Genomic DNA, 12,072 nt, shown 5'->3' on the forward strand with positions numbered 1-12,072 from the left:
GCCTGTTTTGCCTTAGGGCCGAGCAACAGCACTGGTTTCCTATCGTGCTTTTCTGAAAAATTCAAATTGCTGGGTAACTTAGAATTACATTAAAAAATGTAACACAACAAAAAATAGTTAAGAGTCACAGGATGAAGAAAGATCACTCTAAAGGGGGATCCACTGTTTTTACTCATTTTTAAATACCTGTGGTTAGTGTTAAGCAAAAATGACTCTGAGAAAGAAAACTTTAAGAAGTTTGCTTCTGCATTTCCAGAAACGTTTTAGAGTTGCAATAGAGAGCATATGCTCATTATCAAAATAAATCAATTATTTTGAATATAACAGACACTAATGATTAATCACCAAAAAGAATTTAAACTTACTAGGGACGTCAGGCCTTCACTGTCGACAACCCAGTCTTCCTTTTCAGCCAATCTCTTTACTTCTACAGGGAACACAAGTACACGAGCGCGTCTTATTATAATTATCTCACTGAACTTCAGAGAGATAAAAATGCATAAAGGTTATGGTTTTTAATTGTTTTATATAAGTTTGTAAAAAATCAGTGAAAGTAGGGAGAGAATATAATTCTGGTAGACTCAAGGATTTAAATGTGTATCACTCACTGGATTTTTCTAATACAACATTAATGTAAATAAAATTGTCTACTGTGTAGCCCAATCTGGAGAATGCTGGGCTAGGTTCAGTGACAGCTTCAGACAACAACTTAGTAGTTATTCAGCACTCCTGATAATATTAAACAGGTACAATACAAGACACACGGCATTTCCCCCTAAGATTTCTGATGACCAAAGTGGACTCTCTCTCAGTCCTGTATGCTCCCGATGATGATAATGTGATACCCACGGAGGGAAGAACACGACCAGTGCACACCTGAGGGCTCAGCCCCGACCTGGGCCAGGGGCTGGTTCTGTGCAGACACAGCCTTCCTACAACAAAGTCCTTGGGACAGATACCAACGGCTTGTGCCTTTCACAACAATATTCTTGATTGTTTTTGAAAATGTTTAATAACCCAAAAGGCTGCTTTGTAAAGATAACCTTCATTGTTTATGACTATATGCAGAAATCCTGAAAACTCTATAAAAGTATAAAGAAAATGAACACCTATAACTTCTGCGGCAAAGAGAAACTGTTAACAGTCTTTCTTCTGATTTTATGCTGACATTTCTAAATTAAAAATTTTAAATATACATATATATATTTTCAAAATTGGGATCATACTTTTATACACATTTTATATTCGACTTTTTCCACTTAGCATTTTCCATAAGGATGTTCTTATATCCTTAAATATTTTTCAAGTATACCCATCTTAATTTATATATGGTCTGGCATCTCAAAGTAAATAGATTTGAAAAGTTTCAAAAAAGGAAAAAAGTTATATTGAGCAGCTAAAGACAGTCTGAAATACTCAGATTTCTATAAGAGCATCTTTCATGTTTTTAAGGATTTGGAAGCTGGAAAGAGGTGGCATGTGCAAATAACTGTTGTCTAGCCGATGTCATCAGTTTTTCTCAACATACCTTCCGCTGTGTGCTGCAGTGTGACCACCACACAACGCACTCGAAGGTCCAAGACGAGGTCCTGGATCGTCTGTAACAGGTCATTAGGAATCTCAAGGGCAGTCAAGGATTCATAAGTAAGCCTGTAGAACAAACACAGCAAAACAAATGTCAGCAGAGCAGGATCTGGAAGCAATTCCAGACATCATTTTGGCCATCCCACAACGATTCACAATGGTGCTTATAAGCTACAGCGTTATGTTGAAAACATGGGGAAAGTAAGCCCATTCACAGGGATAATATCACAGTGACACTGAACTAAACAATGAAAAAGGTGACATTCTCATCAGACAAAAGCACAAGCAAGGTTTAAGAGCTTAGTTATCAGGTGACACACGGGGAACAGTGGGCACAAAAGGAGACAGTAAAATTCTGTGTTGAGTGTATTAAAAATCATATCCCACACTGAGTGTGTGGTGTTTCCCCCTTTTCTGGAGAACGCGCCCACATTTACCTCAGAGTCTGGATGGCGTGAGCGAGCCCCTGCCCAGAGAGCTCGGCCTTCACTTCCCAGCCTCTGCACTGCCGCCCTCCGCCCTCCGTGACGCTGAGCGGGAGCAGGGCCCCCCGGAGCAGCTTCACCAGACAGTGCATTACTTCCTGGATCATTTTCTAGACAATGATGAACAAGCAAAACTACATTAAAAGGCATCAACTTGATTAAATCAACTGGAAGAGTCGGCCTGCACAAGACAAATGTCTTCAATGTACATCAAGGTCTCTAGTCACTTTGCTTGAGAAAACCCTACCCCAAGAAAGAGTCTACATACCTATCCTTAACTCACCTTAAAATCATTTTGTCTTTGCCTTACATTCTTTGATCTTTCAATGTGGCCTGACTTCTCAGCAGTCTTAAAAATTAAAAAAAAAAAAAATTAGTTGTCTTTAGAAATAATCTATAAAAAAAAAGAAATGCTTTAGCAGTTGTATATAAAGAAAGCATGAAATATAGTTATAACTTGATTAAAAGGAATGTATAAGAAGTAATCTAAGTTTCTGATTAAAGGATGACTAATTAGAAAACCCTTCTTATTCCAACAAGAAGCTATTCATCTTCCTAAAACCTTTAAGTACAATTCTCATAAATAAACCTAAGTATTAAACTGAAACTTCCTGTAGGTGAATTTCACATGCTGTTTTCATCCACAGTTTTCTACAGTTAAGCCTATGGGCATTCAGTCCACGATGCCGCTCCAGCACCACTTCCCGGGCAGTGGGTGCAGAAACGAGAGGAGCAGAAGCTCTGGACAAGTGTCCGGACGCCTTTGGACACCCCGCTCCGCTCCTCCCGATAGTTTTCGTGAACATGAGCATTAGCACTGACATTTATTTTTAAAAACTTACACATCACTGCTCTTCTTCCAGGGGCCTCACGGTCTCATTTAGGAGGGAATGTATTCTAGAATTGGTTGTTATCTGTTCACTGATAGCCATGTTTTCCTCTGATTTCTTTCTCTTTAATGTGTAGAAGACCACTTTACACTGATTAAATGAGAAATCTGTTCCACTGGATTTCAGTTAACTTTTTATTACCAAATTTTCTAACAACTAAATATTATTATACAGAATGTCCGAGCAGGGCAAACTTAGGGAACTTTCCAAAGGAAGAAGTAATCACAAAATGGTACAATGTAAAAGAAAATTCAGATACTTCACCAACATAATGTAAAAGTTACCCTTTAAAGGTAAAATACTGGTGTATTTGGTTAGAGAACTTTTTACTTAGGAACAACTGCATTATAAATAATTATGATATTGATGCCAAGGTAATTTTAAAATACTTCAAGGTATGCTATTTCTATTTAAGGTATAAGCTAGAGAAACAGTGTGGAGAGTTGGTCTACAGGATCAACACCATTGACGGGAAGGAGTAAGACAAGGATAAGGATTGCTGACGTCTTCAACAAAGTATCAGACACCCTGACAGAAGAGGCCAGCACACACAGACACACACACCTCTTCCGGAGCTAATTTACACTTATCGTGCAGCTTTTATCATTTTTTTCTTTGTAGAGATGCGCTTTTAAAAGAATTTAAGTTTAGTTTTTAAAAAAACTAAACCCCAAATTCACAATAATAATTCAATAAGCAAATTTCTAAGTTCATTGGCCAACAACCATCAAAATTCTTTGTATATCAGGATTTACAGAAATTGATTCTTTTTAGGACAAATGAGAAGTAACTGAAGCGTTTTAGAGCTGCAGTGAGGCGTGACCAGAGGGGCTCATGTCGGAGTTTGACCAGCTACAAAGACAAGAGACACAGGGCGAGGTGTGGGGAAAGGGGTGGAGTCCCCTGCCCTCTGCAGGTGGGACACTCTCCCCAACCTCCACGTGTCCTTTGGGGGTTTTATGGAGGCTTCATTAAGTAGACACGATTGATCAGATCACTGGCCACTGGTCACTGAACTCAGCCTCCAGCCCTTCTCCCAGAGGTCTGGGGGTGGGACTGAAAGCTCCTACCCTCTAAACACAGGGTTGGTCCTCCAGACAACTAGCCCCCATCCTCAGGTGGGAGACACTCATTATCACAACAAAAGGCATCTTTTACCACTCCTCACTTAGGAAGTCACAATATCAAGGGTGAGCAAGATCAAATATATATTTCTTATTATCAATCTCAAGATCACCGTTCCAAATTTACATCTCCAGCCCAAATCTTTCCTCTGAGGTCCAAATTTGAATTTCAGGTTGCCTACTTGGTGTCCGCAGAAGGCCTGGGCAGAACAAGGTGAAACGGTGGTGCTTCTGGGTCTGGAGTTTGCTGGCCTCCAGCTGGGAACTGCAGGGTCTCCAGAGTGCTGATTGCGGACTTTGGGGCTTGCTACCCTCCACAGTCACACGAGCCAACTCCTTAGAGTAAAGCTCATTCTCTTTATATACACGGTTGGAAACAGAGCCAACACCCTATTGGTTGTTTTTCTGAGCCCTGGCTCACTGTGCTGTGGAGGACGGATGGGAAGGGCCTCTGGAAGAAGGTGTCATCTGTCCCCGGGAAGGGTCAAGCCCACACAAACCTGCAAGTGTCCCGTCAGATGGGGTCTTTTCTGGTTTTATCTGCCATAGCACCTAACGCTGAATTTTTTATACAATAGGCTTGCTCAATGGGAAGATTATTTCACAGTCCTTTCTTTGTTCTGTGAAATATTTTTGAATCAAAAGAGTGAAAATCAATTGTTTGAAAAACATCATACCAAAATTTAGGTTAAACTTTGCCAGAACAATTCTGCCCACCAAACAGGTGCTAATGCACGCGTGATGACACCTACTGGACAGAATAACTATTTAAACATCAAGGGCCTGTCTCCAAACACAAAGGAAGTGGAGAGGGTAGGGGAACTACCTGTAAGGCATACCTCTTGCAATTGTTAAAAAAATCGTTACTTATTGTTTTAATCTGATGAAGAGTTGAACATCTCCAACATGCTGAATTATGTACACTTTGCCCTACTTTTAAAAGAAAATTTAATTTTGGAACAGAAAGGACATTTTAATTTACATACTATGAGTTATGCAATTTTTTAAAATGCTGATTCCTAAAGTTTAAAAATTATTTGGATACTTTAAAAGTTTTCACCTCAAAATACACTACATTTAAAATATATCTAAAGGTAAAATCTTAACCTACTATTAACCATTTTGCTAGCTAAAAACCTTAACTCTTTCCTGCACACACAGACCAAAACTACTTTGTGGTAAGACCAACGGCTAGATCGCACTGTTTTGATTCACATATGTTACCTCACATGGTCTTGACTGGTCTGAAGAACTATTTGTTAAACTGTTGGAAACTCCATCTAAATCTTTTAACAGATGAACTTGAAATAAAACAAAACAGTTTTACAACAAGAAAAAATAAGAAATTCCAAGTAAATTGTGTTTAAATATTAGAGAGCTTTCTTGTATGAGATTGAAACCCTGGAACTCTTCCCAATATTAATTTAATTAAGTCTCTGGATCTCACTCATGACATGATTGGCACCCTTTCCTAACTCCTCCATTCCTTCCACTGTCCTCTGGTGTCTTTCTGGCTTTTCAATAGAGGGTCACTTAGTTTAAAAACATGCCCAAATCTGTACAGTGAATTACACTTAATAATTATTACCATAAACTTTTAAGAAAAGTTTATGAGTATAAACTGTTGGAAATTCCACAGGCACACCCAACTCAGCACAACTGATCACAGTGGTTTTCCAGCGCTGTGACTCCTGAGCTCATTTACTCCTCATCTGCAACCAAACACCTCATTCAGACGTTTACACAACTAGGCGTAACCTGTGAGAAGGAGAATACCGTCCCTTTTCACTAAATCATCTCAGATCAAAACACCCTAAAAAGATGCAAGATGAGGCAACTACTGTCCATGCATGGGGGCCACCTCCAGACACCGCTCCAGTTGGAAGGAAAACACTCGGCTGGAAACAAAACTAGGTTTCCAGACGTTTCCTGGGTTCTGCTCCCTCACATGTGAGAACCCGCCTTGGCAACATTCAGCACGTCTCTGTTCTACATCAGTCCCACACTTCTCACCACTACTAAGCTTTGTTCATGAAACACCTACTGTGTGCCAGGCCAATGACACTTCAAATACTGGAATAAATATTTACTCCAAATAATAAGAGCAAATTCTTTTTTATCTCCCCGACACTGTTATAAGCACTTCACTTAATATTAACTCATCTAATTCCCAAACCATCCCCCTGGAAGTAGGCTGAGAAGTAACGGTATCTGCCCAAGGTCACAGCCAGTAAGCGACACACACTGGGTGTTCTACTCTAACCCTGGCGCTCTGCAAGAGACGCTGTGAACACAGCTGTCCAGGCACTGGCGTGGAAGCACCTCCCCTTTCCAGTCTCACAAGAGCTCTGCTTTAGAGGGAGCAGGTAAGAGGAGGAGGGTACAACACGGCAGGAGGGGGTGGCTGTCCCCCACTGCAGCAAAAGGCAAGAAACCCAAACCTTCCCCACCAGAGGCCGCCACTCTCATCCAGCTGCCATGAACAAAAATGCGGGCTGATCGGGCACGTCTGAAAGCACAACGCTGAGAAAACTCTTTTCAGGACACCTAAAGGCACTCTCTTCTTCAGGCAGCAATGAAGGCCAGCCAAACTCTACACATATTTTATGGAAGACTGACTTTCTCTGTACAGTGAACTTTTCAACAGAGCTTTTGTATAATAACCAGGTAATACAAAATGGACATGAAAGAGTTGTGAGGTATGTTATTTATTGCTATAATATTTGAATGTGTCAGTAACTGATACACTGCTGAAATTAACGTTTAAGAAAAAAATACAGGGATAACTCATGCTTAAGAGATAGGTTTTTCTGCATGAAGGAGTCTGTTTTTTTGCATGCACTATTGTTTTTCTGTTTTTCATGTACTAAGTAAATTTTATGGTTTAGATAACTAACCTTTCATTTAAACAAACATCTAGGGATCTACCACGTTAAAAGGAAAAGAGATAGTGGCAAACTTCTTTAATAGCAGCATGAGCATGCATCCATGGTCAAAGGAGACTGGATGGATCCTGGAGAACCAAGACACCCACCACCTTCTGTCAAACTGCAGGGGTGTCCTTGGTGTAAAAGAGCAAAAGCGGTTTTGTGCTGGCAAGTGCACTAGCCCCAGGAAGACCCCGCCTCTCCCAGCTTCCCCAGGGCTGTGAAGAGTCTCCCTGGAGATACGAAACCAGAGCTGTCTTCTCCTGAGCCACCAGAGCTCCAGGCAAAGGGCCTCAGAGTCTATATTCTGGGACCTGGAGGCCTGTCATGGGCACTTGACGTGAGACAACTGAGTGACAAGTCCGAATCTGTGTGCTACGCACAAAAGTCAAGAGTCGTTACTTTACGCCCGTAATTTCTGTGCTCCAATTATACATGATTAGGACACTAAGTACACGTGCAACTTGTGAGAGTGTAAAGCCTTAAACAACTTCTCCAGGCTGATCACATAGGGGCCAGAAAACAGGATCTTTAAGTTCTTTCCAACTAGGAAGTTCCCTCTCACTTGAGACCCATGTGCAAGATGCAAACATTTGATCCTTGTTGTATCACCTGTCCATCATCAATTGCACGACAGTTTCATCCACCACATGGCCTGACTGGCATTATACTCAATTCAGATTCTTTTATTCTTTAAGCCACTGTTTCCCTGAGCACTCACCCCTGCCTTCTGAGAGACACCCTCACTATTCTCCTTTACAATCAAGGACAGTGACTCCCGGAAGAGTTGAGTAACTTGTTCAAGGCCATACAGCTATTAAGTGTTAGGGCTTTACAGCATTTTCTACTAATCTTAAAACATCTGACAATACTTAGAGGCTTTGGGCTTCTGAGGCTTTAAAAAAGTCACTTCAAAATCTAAAATTTTTAAGACTAGAAATCCACGACTTAGCTACAACTATAGTCAAATCTGTACACATACCTCACTGAAAAGGCTTCCGTTAACATATGAAATCCAGAGTTTCCAGAAGTTGGGCAGCTGACTTAAAACAAGCTTGGTCAATTTTTCAACAAATGCCACCCGGTGGGGAGTTTGGTATCTCCATGCTAAAGAGGAAAAGAATAAAATACTATTAATATCCTTTGGAATCAAGACTAAAAATGCGTTTGAACATACTGCTGCTCCCCCACCTAAAAGCGTGCCCCATGCTGTCCCACTTGGGCTGCAGAGCTTTAATCTGCTGATAGACCCGTATTTCCTTTTCCCACCAACTACCAACGCCTGTGGCGGCACAGTGAGCAGAGGGGCCTGCTTGCTCAGCGGGTCTGGCGGGGCAAGTGGGGAGCGGAGGCAGGACAGGAGACCTTCACAGAGGAGGGGCTTCGGCTTTCCAACCCTGTTGTCTTCAGGTTGTAACTCAGTGGTGGAAACTCAGTAAGGAATCAAATTATCATAAAGGGACATATTCAAGCACAGTCATGTAATTAAAAACTCCTCCCATAACAAATACATTTAACAGAAAGTAAAAACACTGAAGCCTCTTGGATAACACATCATTTAACGCAGCTATTGTAGAAAGTGGGAAACAAGGTCTGACAGATTTCTTGTGGGAAGAATAAGTTCGAGGGAATAAAGGTGAAAGTATTAGGTCTGCGAGCACCAACCATTTCCCAATCCCCCCACCCTTTATCACCTACAGACCAACTCAACATGGACTGACACGAGCTGCTTTCCAACGGTGGCAGTAGCAGACCTGGCGTGGCCACAGCTCCGGTATCACAGGCCAAGGACAAGGCAGGAGACAGGACAAGATCTAAAACCTGAAGCTTTAGAAGACCCACCTCATAAGGGTGCAAGCAGACTCTTACACGGGATAGTCCCCAAAATTAATTTCGAAAGACTAATTTTTTGAAAATTAGTTTCAAAAGATCCATGCTCCTGCAGCCGAACTGATCTCCGGTTTGCATTCCCTGGTGGGAGAGCTCATCGGGCTCCCGAGCTCACAGATCCTCGGCCAGGTCTGCGGGGAACACGTGAAAGTGACCCAAGCTGACGAGTGCCCCTTGGTCTGAAGTTGAGACAGCCAGGTGGCTCTGTGTGCGCACACGTCCTGCACACACACCACCTGCTCCCAAGAGCAGTCGGCACAGAGGATGCCTCCACCCCAAGGGAAAGAGGGAACACTGCCTTCTCACCACTTAAAAAGAAATCTTTTTAAAAACCACAAAATAAACAAATAGGAAGTAAACTCAGCTTCTCTCTTGTTGAATCCACTAATTAGTAAGTATTCTGGGCTTCCCTGGTGGCGCAGTGGTTAAGAATCTGCCTGCCAGTGCAGGGCACACAGGTTTGAGCCCTGGTCTGGGAAGATCCCACATGCCGCGGAGCAACTAAGCCCGTGCACCACAGCTACTGACCCTGCGCTCTAGAGCCTGTGAGCCACAACTGCTGAGCCCGCGAGCCACAGCTACTGAAGCCCATGAGCCTAGAACCCATGCTCCGCAACAAGAGAAGCCACTGCAATGAGAAGCCCGTGCACCGCAACAAAGAGTAGCCCCCGCTCGCCACAACTAGAGAAAGCTGGCGTGCAGCAATGAAGACCCAAGGCAGACAAAAACAAATAAATAAATGTATATAAAAAAAGAAAAAAAATTAACAAGTATTCTATGTGAAACGATTTTATGATGGGACAAGTATCTGGACAAGTATAAATAAAAACAAACCAATTCCAAAAGGCTTCCAAAAAGATTCTGGATTCCATTGGCTGAATCTTTCTATAGCAGATAAACTGATAAAATGATTTTGTCTGAATTCCCCTTGGGATGGAGCGTCCCCGCCAGAGGCGCACACTGGCTGCAGGGCCGTGTTACCGAGGGGCTGGCACTCAGGCACCAGGGCTCTCGGAAAGCACACGGGCTCCTGCAGCCTCCTGCCCGGTGACAGGGAACAATTCTGAGGGTCATGTGTTTTTGATCTTTTTATCACCAGCAGATTCTTTACACCCACGTGTGTATGTGTGTACTGAGAGCCCTTTCCCCTTGTTCCTTCTAAGCCTACTACATCCAAATTCTGATCGTTATAACTAAAAAATGATTTTGGATTTTCTTTTCTTATTGATAAAATTCCCACATGCTCTATCACCGAAAGAATAACTTTAAGAGTTATCTTCTAAGACTGATGAAAAGAACTAAGGGAATATGGCAGGAGTATCTAATTTGTCTCAACAGAAGTCATAACGTAGGCTTTTTTTGATCACAAGATCAAGAATGAGCTTCCTCAACTTTATTCACAGCTATTGTTTACTGCAAGCAATCCCTCATAATGTTCCAATTCCAAGTAATAACTCTGGAGAAATTAAAGCTGACTTACTTTGCTTTCACTTCTAGCCATGCTGGAGTAACAAGGGCTGGATTTAACCTCTGGTCGTGAACAACTAGAAAACTGTGGGGCGGGGGTGGGGGTGGGGGTGGGGGAATATCTAAACAAGCATTTCATAGGCAGCACAAGACTGTGATCCCTAAGGGAAGGGGAAGGGAACAGGTGGGGAGCCCACAACTGCTCTGGATTTCTGCCTGCCATTTCTAGACAAGAGAGGTCAAGGGAGGAGGAACTGAAGCAAAGCTCAGTGGGCTTTCGGAGTTGGAAAGATGAAGTTCAGGGCAGCGGGGGTGAGTGGATGATACATGGAAGAGTTCTGGAAAGGAGGGAGGAACTACGTGGGAAAAAAGCTCCCAGAATCCACATAAGAGTCTTCCTAAGTCATGCTCATGTCCAGTGAACTTCACAGCCAGGCAAAGAGCAGCCAGGGAGTAGTAAGGCCAAGGGTTCCCAGGAATCACACGGGGTGGGGGGTGGGGGAGCAGTCCTCCTGAGTGACCCCAGGCCATTCAGGAGTGGCCTCAAGTCTCCCTAGAAGGCAGGCTACTGCTCCAGCAACTAACCACAGGCCTTGGATGAATCAAACTTATTTGCAAGTAACAGGTAAAACAAAGTCGCACACTCTTTAAAGGAAGAGAACAAAACCCAGACACTCAACACTGAACATTCCCAGTGTCTGAGAAACAATGAAACACGATTAACCAGGCTAAAAGGGGAAGGAGAATCAGAACCAGAAACCAGGGAGAAAACTAGTCAAGAGTAACAGAGCCACAAATGACAGAGAGAGAATTAACCTATAAGGACAATGTTCAAGTAAAGGAAAACGTGAAATAATGAAGAAAGAAAGGGAAGATATTTAAAAGAACCAAATGGAACTTCTAGAGATGAAAACGTACATGAAACTTTTGGCTTAGACGCTGAAGATAAAAGATCAGAGAAGTTGAAGGCATAACAATTAACTCTACAGTGGAGCACAGAGTGGAGAAACTGGGGTGGGGAACAGGTCCTCAGTGATCTACAGGATAATCCACTGGCTTAACATACATGCAGTTGGGATTCCAGAAAAGGAAGCAGAGCAGAAAGATATCTGACAAAATGATAGCCAAAAATTTTGCAAATTTGATGGAAATTTCCAGAATTTGATAAAATTGATGCAAGAAGCTTGACAAACCCCAGGCAGGATAAATTTGAAATGTTCAAGATGATGTAATTCATTACAGTCAGTCTCAAGTATAATTTCTAACTGTTTTAAGCCTGTTAGCATGTCAACGAGTGGTAGTGAATCACATAAGGGCAAGGAAGGGGTGTGGAAAGGGTTTTCACAGATCATGTGTCATCCTACTCATTAAAGAAAGGAAGTATTTTGTTGAAACTCAGGTGGGTTGCACTTCAGGGTCAGGCCCTGGCTATATCTGCTTAGAGGGCTACACGGTACCACAATGTACAGAATCAAACAGTTCTGCTCTTTCCGGTGTTTATTCTAGAGTTTGGTGGGCTGGGTGGAGAATGGAACAGGACAAGAAGCAGCCACACTGACAGTTATGGAATCCCTTCATTTAGTGCAAATGTATCATTTGATTTTAGTGCTTATGATGGACATTCATTCATATTATTAATAGAACTACAGAAAAAATATCTCTACTCCAGTACTTAGAAGAATAATATGAAATACTTTGAAATAAT

The 12,072-nt window shown here is 42.2% G+C and overlaps 1 protein-coding gene across 10 annotated transcripts in view; it reads right to left on the minus strand.

The window, feature by feature from the left end:
- Positions 1-12,072, minus strand: part of EXOC2 (exocyst complex component 2) — a 155,924-nt gene that overhangs the window by 57,640 nt on the left and 86,212 nt on the right. For all 10 annotated transcript variants that reach the window (XM_030760199.2, XM_030760200.2, XM_089918181.1 and 7 more), the window contains 5 exons: positions 7,993-8,117; positions 2,353-2,418; positions 2,022-2,179; positions 1,529-1,650; positions 366-427 (listed from right to left, as the gene is read on the minus strand). In XM_030760199.2, the coding sequence (XP_030616059.2) occupies positions 366-427; positions 1,529-1,650; positions 2,022-2,179; positions 2,353-2,418; positions 7,993-8,117 (533 nt within the window). The remainder of the gene's footprint in view (positions 1-365; positions 428-1,528; positions 1,651-2,021; positions 2,180-2,352; positions 2,419-7,992; positions 8,118-12,072) is intronic.

Source organism: Delphinapterus leucas, chromosome 10 (genome assembly GCF_059928025.1).
Source record: "Delphinapterus leucas isolate spDelLeu-1000000601 "Yukka" chromosome 10, BTC_Dleu_Yukka2, whole genome shotgun sequence".
NCBI classification, from domain to species: domain Eukaryota; kingdom Metazoa; phylum Chordata; class Mammalia; order Artiodactyla; family Monodontidae; genus Delphinapterus; species Delphinapterus leucas.